The 13,892-nt window shown below is 38.2% G+C and overlaps 2 protein-coding genes across 4 annotated transcripts in view; both read right to left on the bottom strand.

The window, feature by feature from the left end:
• Positions 1-5,468, bottom strand: part of vax2 (ventral anterior homeobox 2) — a 30,500-nt gene extending 25,032 nt beyond the window's left edge. Inside the window, exons 1-2 of the mRNA XM_039823163.1 lie at positions 4,361-5,468; positions 1-70 (exon numbers count right to left, since the gene is read on the bottom strand). The exon at positions 1-70 is cut by the window's left edge and continues 118 nt beyond it. Coding sequence (XP_039679097.1) covers positions 1-70; positions 4,361-4,595 — 305 coding nt within the window. The 5' untranslated portion in view covers positions 4,596-5,468. The remainder of the gene's footprint in view (positions 71-4,360) is intronic.
• Positions 5,469-11,557: 6,089 nt separating this feature from the next.
• The window catches only part of c14h20orf27 (chromosome 14 C20orf27 homolog), a 36,643-nt gene continuing 34,308 nt past the window's right edge, over positions 11,558-13,892 (bottom strand). For all 3 annotated transcript variants that reach the window (XM_039823022.1, XM_039823021.1, XM_039823023.1), the window contains exon 6: positions 11,558-13,804. In XM_039823022.1, coding sequence (XP_039678956.1) covers positions 13,704-13,804 — 101 coding nt within the window. In that variant the 3' untranslated portion in view covers positions 11,558-13,703. The remainder of the gene's footprint in view (positions 13,805-13,892) is intronic.

Genomic DNA, 13,892 nt, shown 5'->3' with positions numbered 1-13,892 from the left:
CGCGTGCGCTTGGGTCGGTCCAGGTCGAGGCCCTTCGGCAGGACGATCTCCCGGATGGTGCCTTTGGCGTCTGTTCAGAATAAAAACACAACTAAAGTCTCAGGACCATTTTGAAGGTTACTAGGCTACTTTACGTATAGCCTATTATTATAAAGTACAAACGGAATCATGTTTTCAGCAGTTTTAGGCTAAAAAAAAGACAACATATAAACACCTTTCTTTAAGACTGGAGTGAATCTATAGGCCTGCGCGGTGCCAAACCGATGTAGTATGAGTCTGGCTACAGGCTAACGGCTTTAAAAGAGAAAAAAACATTGATGGATGTGCGTCTTTGAGATAAACAAGCTACATACGTGTTATTATTTAGGGAGTGTTAATAACACGTATGTGCTATGTGAAAAAAAGGCCCTATTGTCATTAACATGTATGTTAGCTACACTTTTCTGCAACCTAATTGTGCTCAAATTACTGTCTCGTAATGGCAAATACGTAGTTTGCCCACATCACTGTCTATAATCCATACTCAGTAAATGTATCAAATATTTAGGAAAAGTTTATGTCTGTTGTTGAGATTTTCCTTATGAATCAATAATGTCCAAAACTCAAACGCGTACATTCCCCGTGCTTAGCCTGCGTAATGTTGGACCACGTGATTGTGATCGTATGCAGTCTGTCAGTTTTGCTTAGGTTACTTAAACATGAAAATATATTGTGTTTTCATGAACTAAAAACTCAAATTAAAATCCTTGAAACACATACATTGCACAAAAAAGTGTTAAGTGATAAGTGTTATTTCTCTGCATGCCATTTAACAATTTAAAGAATTTAGAGCCAATCAAAAGCTTCACTCTCAGCGGTTTCCAAAGCTCTGTGCGTCAGTATCCATCCACAACAACAACACTGGGTGTTCTTGTGCCTTTTATTTTCGTATTTAATTTGTTGTTGGGTCGTTTGTTCCGCACTGGGATATCGGTTATTAATCTCTTTGTTTCCAAAGATTGTCTGCAAAAATCAGAAATTATTTAAATAGAAGAAAATAAATGTGGGAGTATGAAACATAGCCTATATTAAAAAGGTAGATTTTAGGAAAATTAAAATTATAGAGAGATATCCTGGATGGGTCGGGGTCACTACATCCCGCCCTGAATCCAGAAGCCCTCGGGTTATTGTCTACACTTTTAAATACATAAATTTAAAAAAAAATCCTAATTTTAATTTTGTTGTAATTTTGTTTTAAATATGTGTTTCAAACAGTATTATCTTTGTATTTTTAGCTTTTTGTTTGCTTGTTTGTTTGTTTGTAACACTGTAGCCGGGAATATTTGTTCGTATTTATCACATTGAATGGAAGCGTAGGCCAGACAAGACCTCCTCTTTGTCCAGGGTTTTTAGGTCATAAAATATGCAATCCAATAAAATATGAAGAGTCCTGAATTAAATATGAAACAAAAATTGAACCGAACATCCATATTGTTTCTATAGGCAGGAGCTACCAAAACTTTGAAGTAACAGAGTAAAACTGAAGTTTATATGTTTATATATATTTAGCTGTAACAGGAAAATTGGATTTGTTTTGAAGACAGATATCTGCTTACATTAACGTTATTTTAAAGTGTAGTAATGTAGAGGTAAATAAAATATCGGAGGTACTTAAATACAGCAGGTGTAAAGAAAGAAGAATCAGTGCGTAAAAGGAAAACCTGGGGCTGTTTTTGCTACAGCATAGGGAATAAAAGAGTTAATGAAACGCAGTAAATGAATACGTTAGTACGCCCTAACAATATTAAAGTTATTTCAATGACTGTTGCTGTGTTATAGACCGTTGCACTGCAGTGTTTAGTTAACTTACAGGCTTAATGAAACATGCCTGAGAGGTCTCCATCTTTACGCACGCGTAATGACTTTGTGTAATGTATCGCCAGGCAAGTGAGATTCTGCGCCTGAGATGATGTAAACCCTCCTTATATTTAGATATTTAGACATGCTTTCTTCTACGGTTATAAAATAACAGCTCACACTGTGATGGAAACATTTGCGAGCAGAGGAGGGAACCAGCGTCTGTGTGTAGACCGACTGACCTCTCGGTGACCCCGGCCTCTCTGCGGAAAACCCAAGCATCCAGACTCGGCTTAAAAACAAATCCTGACTCTGCGGGCGTCGTTCGCTCAGTCAGTGCGAACTATATGTCTTCTGTATCTCCACCAAAACCGGCTCACACCCTGGTCCTTCTACAGGCCACTTTCTCCTCTGATGGACACCATTAACCAGCGACTGATGCAGCACAATAACGACTGTATGTTTAACGGAGTACTTTTACAGAGACTAGCCTATATATGAACACCTGCCTGCCAGATCTAATGTAAAAAAGATACTCAGTATCAGAAATGCATGTGATCAGCAGTAGAGAAATGTAATTTGATAAAACGCTGTCTTACAGATGACAGTAGCTCAAATAGTCTATCAATAAAATAACAATCGTTAAAGAAAATGTTGTGACTATTGCAGCTGCTACGATTACAAACAACACTGGAACTGATCGACTCTCTGAAGAAGCAGATAGTTTTAAATTATTATTATTTTCTGCATCCAAGTCTCTCTCTCTCTTTCGCCATTTCTCCGTGATTCTCCTCCTCTCACGTTCTCTGTGTCATTTACTATCTCAAATTGCTCGTTTTTTATACTATTTTTATACTATTTTGACTATTCTCTGGCTAAACGAACAGCTTCCTTTTATGCCAGGACACCGCACGACTAAACGTCCAATAAAACATCAACTAACCAGCCAGAAACACAAATATCCACAACATCCGCCTATAACCGAGGATTGATAGGCCGACATATTGATTCTGTCCACAGCAAACAGTTACACACACCGCTGAAAAAGTATTGCACAAAAATATCAGTTGCAATATAATCTGATCTTTTTTTTTCTATACGGAATTCTGAAACCGTGCAATCTGCTGAGTTTTTGCTCTTGGAAAGCATATACAATCTCAGTAATGCAGGAAAACTTCACAATAATTCACATTCAAAATACGCATCACATAATAATACATTTTAAATTCTAATTTGTTTCCCCCTCACGGGGTCGTTCTGTTTACGTGCTGAAATATTACAAATGTCCTACATGCAAAAACCTTAAATAACCTACAGGTCGAGACAGATTTATACTATTTATATGTTGTCTTTATGTTATTGGACTCTTTAAGCTTCCATGTAAGCACATGACACACATTTACGGTGCAATTTAATTTTATATAATTTAACGTGCAAACATAAATTAAATACAAATGTTTTGAGCTTAAAATATGACTCCAAAACCAACTATAAATTATATAGATTTAAAATTTAATTTTAAGAGTGTTTTCAGACTGTAGTGATTTTATCTTCATTTTCTGCATTCTCTCATTCAAAGGCTGCAGGGCCTCAGGAGGGCGTGGACATATGAAATATTATTCTGGTGTTCATTAACATAACGTTGGCACACAAAGACGATCAGCTACTGACAAGTAACCTGCCAAACACACACACACACACACACACACACACACACACACACACACACCTTTACAGTGGTTATCGATGGAGACATTTCTCCTGATTATCCTCAACAGTTCCTTTTTTTTTCTCAGATCTGATTTTTAACCTTCAGACACAGATGTGTTAAAGAGAAATGGTTCACTACTTGTGTGATAAAAACAATGAGGCAATATATTCATATAGGATATACAGTAAATCATTGACTGTTAATCTGTTAACTAAATACGTTTTTATATTTTCAAATGAACAAAAGGAGTTGTCACAGCTGATACAGACTGTGCCAAACAAGAGGCCTATATTGCAATATTATTTTTTTTGTAAGTAATATTTACGGGTGTGGTGGTGTTCAATCATTTAGGTATCACGGAAGTGAGAGTAGCCTATTGTTTCCAAAGCATGATGTTTATGTGTCCACCCTGCACCAGAGGTGTTGTATTGTTCAGCATCCAGTCCAAGTTTAACACACTTCTGTTTGAATAGACTAATGTCTGCGTTCTTTCAGGTAATGATATTTTCTAGTACCATTTTGACATGTTTTAATGGGAGAAGCACCAAACAACTCCACATTCAGGTTCCTTTTTTAGAAGATTTGTCCCAAATTGAAGATTTTTCTTCTTTCCTTTACTTACTTTAATTGCTATGACTGTCAACACATTGTCTGGGGTGATCCTATGACTAGGATTTTTATTGTTGGGATAATTGTGAATAGAATAATAGTGAAGTTGAAAGAGCCTCAATTTCCTGGAAACTCTCACACATATGCTACTTAGATTAACGCACAGAAGAAAACAAAAATCGGTGGTTCCCCCCGTTAACTTACCTCTTACTAATATCCTCCGACAGTAGTCAGGGTCCACTCCCAAAAGTTTGTCGTGTCCGTCTTCACTGGAGGACGTCGGGGTGGACGCTGCTGTCCCCGGGGTGTCGGTGGAACTCTGAACCGGGGACCGGCTCCCTATCTCGGCGCGGCATACTGTCTCCATCCGGTCCGGACACAGCGGGTTGGGTCCACAGCGGTGGTTCCCATCGCCCATAGTCGTGGCCTGATCAAACATCTACAAGTAGCCGAAGTTGCACTATCTAATATTAGGCTATCTCTGCGTCCTTCTGTCGCTGCTGCTCAACCACGTCTTTCTACTTTATTCTCCTCTTTGCAAGTGTTCTCCAGAGACCAGAGCGTGCCCTCCTCTCCCTCCAAAAAAAAGTAGATCCAGTTACATATGAACCATGCGGTCCTGCAACGGAACCGGGGAACGCTTCAGGTCTCGCTGCATGACACACGATCCGGACTCCAAACCCAAGTCAGCAGGTCGGGGGGGGGGGGCGTTGGTGAGGACCTCGGGATCCTGCTCTAACTATAGTAGCCAGGAGGTGCAGAAGAAATGCATGGTGCAGCTTGTAAGGTACAAGGGGGGCAACCAGATCTATGGAGGAGCGGGGAGGTGCCCCAAACACACGCACACACTGCTCACCCACGTAGAACTAAAGTGAGAGGCGGCGAGAAACCCACACAGGGCACAGTTCACGGGGCACAAGCCAGGGAAGAAAGTTGCTCCTGGTCTGTCCAGAGCAGCAGCCTGTTACTTCAGCCCCGGTCACATCCTCTGCCGATCCGTGATTGCATGGTGTTGTTGTTGGCGGTGAGATGGCCACATAAGGGGGGTCGGTGGTCTTCTGTTTTTGGAGAGAAGATAGGCTATGTCTGTGTTGAAACCCTTCAAGAGGGGACTCTCGGGAAAATGGTCACATTAGCTCCCAAATAAATTCTGGAGCGCTCGTGTCAGTTTTTTGTTTTTTAAATAATTTGCTTTAGAGCTGAAACATCACGTCTGCGCGGGGTCGGCCGATACACCGTGCCTACGGTAACAGAGCAGAGATGTTGGCGTGTGTGTGGAGGATATCTGTGGTGACACGGTACACTTTACAAAGGCATAAACCTCAGACGTCATTTCCTGCCCACGCAGGGTCGTCGCTGATTGGTCCGCCGGTAGGGCACGTCTTGACTAGAGGATGAGCGGCGCTGCAGACCGGGATCCCGGAGCACGGAGACATGAGACGATGGTTGTGTGCGCTTTCCGCTCTGGAAACAGCTAAATGCAGCGCTGCCCGGGCTTCCCCGCAGCTCTGTCAGACGCTGACATTGTTTTACGGCTCTGAAAAAAAAGTGCAAAGACAAACAGTAGTTTAACAACAGCCAGAAGCACTTCTGACACAGTAAGGCACAAACTTGTATTCTTTCAGATCTCACTCATTCATGGGCCTCAAAATTCACAATATGAAAATATAGGATCTTAAATACAGAATTGAATCAACATACTATTTGCATAGCCCATGGGCCTATAGTGTAGGCTATATTATTGGATTTTTAATAAACATTGGATACCATAACATGGTTTAGGTTTCTAAGCCTGCAGCCAGATTTGAGTGTTGTTTCATTTTCTTTAACAGCTACATTCAAGTGTTTAGGTGCAATTTTAAATATCCTAGAGTTAATGGTGACTAAAATTCTGGGTTTGGATTTCAACCGTTTTTTATGTCCTTATAACTGCTACTGCTACTGTTTCAGAAGATGAGAACAAAATCAATTTTTGTCAAAACTGTCTGTTTTTATCAAGATGATGTTCAAATACAAACATCTGTAATATCAGCTCAAATATCACCTGTATTATCTTATTCTAAAAATAAGATATCGGCCCTCAACAACTCATATTGGTCACATCATCACACATTTTTTTGAGGATGGATACAACAGCAGCAACACATACATATTAAAATATAGTCCAATACAAAAATATCACAGCCTGAAAATTAAAGAGAAAAAAAGATTGAATCAACTGTCTCATCAAACGTAACAAGATCAACACACAAGCTCTTCTTAGTAATAATAAAAAAGCATAAATGGAGGTTTCTATTTGTTTTCCATTGCAGATAAAACATCTCATTCACGGTCAATGACTGCCATTTATAGCCTGTATGCAGAGCCATCTTCCTTAATCACCAGCCCATGTGCTGGTGTTGATGGTGCAGCCCGTAGTTTGTTGTGATTGTGGGATGATTTCAGTTGCAGGAATGATTGAAACACTGGCTGGAATGTCCTCTTTACAGGTGAAACATCTTTGAAAACACTGCGGAGAAGAAGGAAAAAAAGGATTTTGAGCGGAATTATATAATTATAGTTTTGCCATGTGTGTTTTTTTCTTATTTTTCTTATCCGAGGCCGTAATTACTGCACACAGCCATGGGTCGTTACTCCTTTCAGCTGGCCTAATCTCACAGAGGATGAATAGAAACTGTCAATCAGACGCTGCACTCAGCAGCGAGACAAGAGGGGACTGATTGCTGCTGCTGTGCTGCGACACACACACACACACACACACACACACAAACACACACACACACACACACACCACACACCACACACACACCTTTTCTCTCCAGTGTTTTTATTTCAATTTCATTTCTTTACTATTTTTACTTCTACTACGTCTAACTTTTCTAAATACTGCTCATATTTTGATTGCAATCTTTAGGCGCATTAAGGAAACATTTTTGTGTCATTCTGTGGTGTGATTATAATATTTTAGCAACCGTATGAACATTTTATAGCTACTGCTTTTGCTGCAAAATGTGTCATGCAGCATAATTGCAGCACTGACTGACACCTCTTTAGTCTTTCTTGGGAACCTGATGCACAATGTCAAATAAAATAAGTAGAACAAGTTCGTAGTGATAGATCCATAGATAGATAGACAGACAGATAGATAGATATAGATAGATAGATACACAGACAGATAGATAGATAGATAGATAGATAGATAGATAGATAGATAGATAGATAGATAGATAGATAGATAGATAGATAGATAGATAGATAGATATATAGATAGATAGATAGATAGATAGATAGATAGATAGATAGATAGATAGATAGATAGATAGATAAGTTTATTTCCCACTGATTCAGTTGGTCTTGGGAGACTAATAATATGCACATAGGCCATAATTTAAACGCAGTTTAAAACAGGAAGTTATATGATTACATTGAACAATATTAACATACTGTAGATGTAACTTAATTAAATGACCCAAACAGTATAAAACTATAGATTCATTCATTCAACATTATGTTTACATGTCAATGCATCAATAATCCTGTATAATGAGAACTTTATTTTGCTGATAATAGTTGTAAGCACAACTTTTACTTGAAACAGAGTATCTTAACATCGATGTGTTACTTCTTCCGACCACATCTTTATTTATCACGTTTCAATCATAGCCCGTCATGTTCTTTTTTATTTTTTATTACTTCATCAATCATATGACTTGACTTTGACTTTGACTTTGACTTCGGATAGATTAATAACCAAGTTACTACTTTTGAAATGTTATGGCAGTTCTCTCTGCCCCGAGGAGATGTTTACTTTAGAATAATTTTTATAATTGATGATCTGAATGCAGTGTCAGCTTAAAACCACGTAGTGCAATCAGGGAAAAAAACTCATTTATTTCCTGATGATGATCGAATCTAAACGAATTCCCTTAAACTTCAACTCCATTTTATATGAATCATATTTCTGCTCCACTAAAAATCCCAATTACTGCATTACTGCAGATCCTGATGCCTTTAGCCAGAGTCAAAACCCACATCTACTCTCTGCCTGTATTTGCCCGCAGGCCAAAAGGAAACAAATGTTTATTTGAACCATGCACCGATTGCCTCATCTACGCCCCCCGTGTACGGCTGGATTGCGGCCTCGTGGAGATGAATCTGATCAATCAGATCAATCAACAGAGATTACTGTAATCCCAGAGGTCAGAGGGAGGCCGCCGGGCCACTCAGAGTTCACACATCCCACACAAGCTCCAGACAAATCTGTCCAGGAATGGCAAACATTTGGCCGCATGTACGAGGCCATGGAGGTGTGTTTTTAGGGAACGATTCATGTCAGATGATTTATGCAACCTGGTGTATATAGCGTTCAGTTTAGACTCAGTCATCAGAAAAAAAAGATTTTTGTCACAACGAACGCATGTAGGCTATTTATGATTTCCCAAGCCTTTATAAGAGGTATTTCAAAGGTGTCTTTTTTAATATTGAAGCACGTTATGGCACTCACAAGCAGTTGTGATATTAAATAATTCAAATTATTAAATATAGGTGAAAATAGGTGAAAAATGCGTTGGATCTAGTATGAAAAGTCGTATAACTGCTGCTGCTGCTTAAACTGGGCGCGGACACGGCGAGTTTTTTTAGGGTCAGGATTCAGGTGCGTTTATGGAGCTTTGTGGGAATGTAAAATACTAATGAGTGTGACGGACACGCAGCTTTACGCACCATTTATTGGAGTTTATTTTCCAAATTAGCAGCCACACTGGCCTCGTCTTTATGATAAAATCTCAGCGACAGAAGTCAGGTCAGAATGTGGCCACTTTAAGCACAGACTTATTACCAACATATCTTTTTTTATATGCTTTTCCTCACTCTCAGAAGGTCATAAACCTTACCAGACTTTTGTTTGCGAACTGTAACTCGAACTTTCCTGCTGTGTAGTCGAAGTTAGATCACTGTAATAATGTTGCACAGTACCTACAATTTATCTGCTTTATAAAGTAGATTGCACAAATAAGGAAACGCAAGACAACTGCAACTGAAGAATGTATAATTCGTTCAACAAAATGGCTAAAACAAAAACAGGGCCACCGTGAAGAACTGAAGTTAAGTAAACGGAATTTAGTTCATTTTATTGGAACTGTTATGAGCTAATACAAACTCGGCCTTGTTTTTAACGTGTACAGGGCGACATGTGAGTGTAACAATAAGCCTTTTAGTCTATCAGGAGTTTGAATTTATATTTGCTGACTGTCAGTGAAGTCTTCAGTTTGATAGCTGCCAAGCACCACGATGTCAATCAACCAAATACTGATCACATAATTTGATTTTACACTTTCATAGTGGATAATAATAGATGCATACATATTAAACAAATACAGTAATATAACGATGTGTAAGTCGGGCTACAAGTTATAATGTACGAACACAAAATATTTGACTTGTGTTGCATTAAAGGGGCACGCTGTCGATTATTTAAAATAAAGGTGTAAGACAAATAACTGCAAAATATAGGCTAGTTTTAGTATTAATATTTCTCTCTTTTAACCGCTTGTAGAGCTCAGAGTTTAAATATAGCTATTTATTACCCATACACACATAACATGTGGATTATTATTTTATTATTATTATTTAGACGCTGCCGCTGCAACGAGCTCAAAGTTAATGCATGTTTACTGCAAATGAATCCTGACCCAGACTGTAGCCTCTACACCACCAATAGCCTATACTACCACTGTAACAATCAAGGGTTGTGTAGCCTCATTAATGCAAACTGCGAAACTGTTCTTCTCCCCGTCACAATCTTAAAGCATTTTTGATAGAACACACACGCAGCAGCGGGGCTGGGGCTGCCGTGTCCGGGTGTAACTCAGGACTCCAACTGTCCCACTGTGCTCAACTCGGCACAGTTCTTTAAACTTTTGTTCATATCTTCGCAAACATCATTCAAACAACCGATACTGATTCATTTTGGATTGTCAAATGTATATTTAACATTTTCAAAAAAATCAAGTTAAGTGCTATACTCATGCATTTAGAAGTTTTTAATTTGCATTTTCAATAGCAATGGTTATCTAAGATTGGTTATATAACGGCTGCAAATGAGCCAGAGAGAAGAATCCACAAAGTCCTCAACTTATTTTTTTTGTAGGATACTTTGTCAGAAGTGCCAATCTGGAAATTAAAAGTTTTAAATGTATAAGCTTTAAAGTTGAGTTTTTCAGCACAAACTTATAGAGCTACTCTAATGACTCCTAATGCATTTTTGTCCCTAAATATTCATAATTATTCTTATAATGTGGACTTAAATGGTAGCTGGTTATTGAACAGCTAAAACTAAACTTAACCTTTCTTTGTAATCTACAGTACATCCACACACAGACTGCTCAGCCTGTCCTTGTCATGTCCTACTCAACTGTTATAGAATAGAATGCCTTTTATTGCCATTATACCCATGTACAACGAGATTAAAGCAACTCCTTTTCCAGTGTGTTAACATGTACCTAAGAGAAATGATGTGCTGTTTTAGTAGTGCTATAGTGGAAGGTTTGTTGTTGCACTGTATATATTTCCGCCTGTTATTTATCAGTCATGATGAGGCTGTTGGAAATCCATAGTTGCTGCCGGTTTAACCAACAACCTCACATTTCACTGATTAAAAAGTTGTTTTTTTAGCACATTCACCACCTTCTAATTCTAATTAAAAAACGTGCAGCTAAAATTTCCTAAGCAGACCTAAATTCTACATATCTCTATATTTATAATTTATATAAAAAAAAACTAAAAACATTTCTTTGGACTTTAGGGTTCATCAGAAAACATTGTTTTCTATGCAAATCAGTCTCTAAAAGTATGAAGCAACAAAAGGACTGGATTGTGATCATTGGAAACATCTAATTAGCATTTGGCCTACAAAAGAGAAAAGATTTCAGTCTCTTCAATATTTGTGCTTAGCTCACACAATAGGTTTTTAATTGGTGTGATTCTTCTATCTGAACACAAGTAAAAAGTGATTTTGTACCACAGATGAGAACAGTGACTGAACAGAAGTTTCAGTAAAATGGCAACAAATGTGTTGAATATTAAAAACTATATATAGCTATATTCTCTGGGGCTGATTTTGGTCTCTCAGGAAAGTGTACACACTCACATTGCTAAATACAGTGTTTTCAATTAAAGTTTCAGTTAAAATGACAAGTTAGTTGTTGCTGTTTAAACATGTAAACTAGTTAATCTTATAATAAACCCAAATTCTAATAAGACTTTCAAATTAATCTGAAATGTTTAATTTTTTTTAAATCTCACGAGAATATATTGTAACAGAGGTGACGTCAGTGCAGCGGTGTAGACTGCCACCAAGTGTTCCTGCTGTGAACTGACTGCAGAAGCAATAAGTACCAAAACTCAAACATACACTTAACTTTTATTCATTTTTGATATTCAGAAATACAAACCACACACACACAGAAGACAGATCTCAACAAATACACTGCTACAGTCTTGAAAAAGTAACCTATTGAGTGTTTCACTTTAGAAGAAGAAACCAAGCAGACTTTGACCTATTACAAGCAAACATCAAATAAATCTATTTAATCTACGACGACAGCTTGTGGTCCACTATGTAGAGACATTACACAGAATGATTTCCTTTAAGGCTGATTTATTCAATAGGGTATAACAAAACAAAATGTTGATTCACGCAGAACGACGACAGTGCAGCCAGATCATGGCACAAATGTAAAAAAAAAAAAAAGCAGAGCTGAAAAGTGATCATGAACTCTCGATCTGCACTCGTACTGTGATAGGAGCGATGGGATTGAGAGACAGATCCACCAGTTTGAGGGGATTTAACACTGTTTGTCTGGTGGGTGCAGGATATGCAGGAGATGGTAAAACAACATGGGGCTCAAGCTAAATGAGGAACAGGACGGTATAATGAAAGGCACTTTGCGTCGCATGTGTGCTCTGAAGGCTTTATGAATGAATTCAAACAAAAGAAACAAATCCTTCCCAAACTTTGCTGAAGTGGCTGCAGCCGGTTTTATTAAAAGGGGAAAATCCACCCAAAACACAAAATAATGCAAAGACTATTTTTATTGTCGATTAATCTAATGATTATTTTCTTGATTTTCTTGATATTTTCTTATTTTCTATCCAAATTCAGAGAATAAGGGAGCAAAGATCCTGGTGACGTCTTCCAATATCTTGTTTCATCGAACCAACAGTCCAAAACCCAGAGGTATCAAATTTAAATAAAGAAAATCTTTACATTTAAATCTAGAACCAGAGAATGTTGATATCTTGGCTTGAAACATGTCTTAAATCATTCAATAATTATCAGAATAGCTGCACATAAAAAATGTTGTTGATTGACTGATCAATTAATCAACTATACTTTATTTCAGCTCTATGCAATAGCCTTTAAAAAAAGTATTTTTTTAATTTTGTGAAAAGTGGCAAAACATAACGACATGCCATTATATTTGCAGCTCAACAACGTAGAAGTTTGGTAGCAGGGATCTAAAACGTAGACACTAAACATCAGAATTTGGTGTCAGCTCCTTACAATAAAAGGACAAAGCACTTCTTTTTAGATGCACTATTTCACACAAATGTTTCATAATCATGCAGGGAGATCATCCCAGAAAACAATACCTCAGTAGATTAATGCCATATAGCTAGCGCGCATGTTTTTAAGCATTATTCTTTCCTGTTTTCTTTTCTCAGAGGAAAGCCTCTCTTTTCATTATTGCTGCTGCAAATACTTTCCTCAAATTACACCTTAAATACACCTATTACAATACGTTCACACTCTTTGGGATTTCCTGGGAAATGCAGAAAATGAAAAGTAGTAGTTATCACAACAGGAACCTCACATATTGAAGATATATAACTTTAGCTTTCCATACAGTGGCCTGCAGGTTAACCTTAAGGTTAAACAGAGACATTAAAGGCTCCACATTGCTAATCAGTTCAACGCTTTTGTTTTTTTTCCCCGGAATTGTGCAAGTTTCTAAAGTTTCTATTCCTGTCTATAGGTCACTTTTAAACTACTAGAATAATAAAAGAGCCCTTGTTTACTCCCTCACCTATAAATCCATATGAGATTCAGTTTGCACATCAGGAAAAGAGTGACCTAGAGCACAAGAGGCGGTGAAAAAGGATCTCTGAGGCTGCACGGATTCAAAGAGTGCTGCTGCCCTCTAGAGGTTCAGTAAGGAAAACACAGATTAACAACAGAATACGTCATGGTGACAAACAAGAACTGGAGGAAACTGACAAACTGTTCAGGTGCTGTCGATGTTGTGAAAGTTGCAGCAGAGGAATGTTTTTGTAGGTTAATTTTGTCAGGACGCATATATCCATTTCCTCTGAATCCGACACTGAACGCTGTATGTACATTATGTGGCACTAAATCATTTGTGGGTACACACTTTCCTATTTGGTGTGTGTTTAATTTGGTAGGGGTACACTTCAGTGATGGCAGGTGTGTGTGTGTGTGTGTGTGTGTGTGTGTGTGTGTATTTCAGGTGAAAGGGGAGCAGGAGCTTTAGTCGAATCCTTGCCAGTCGCTCTGTTCAGAGTCGTACTCCAACTCCACCCCGATGCAGCGGACTCCCTCTAGCAGCATGGGCGTACCGTGGTGACGATCTAGATAAGTGGCAGAGAGAAAAAAAAAAAAAAAAAAAAAAAAAAAAAAAAAAAAAAAAAGAGAGAGAGAGAGAGAGAGAGAGAGAAA

The sequence above is a fragment of the Perca fluviatilis genome, chromosome 14 (assembly GCF_010015445.1).
Source record: "Perca fluviatilis chromosome 14, GENO_Pfluv_1.0, whole genome shotgun sequence".
In the NCBI taxonomy this organism is placed as follows: Eukaryota; Metazoa; Chordata; class Actinopteri; order Perciformes; family Percidae; genus Perca; species Perca fluviatilis.
The sequence above is the reverse complement of the archived record's forward strand: the minus strand, read 5'-3'. Positions and strand labels throughout refer to the sequence as shown.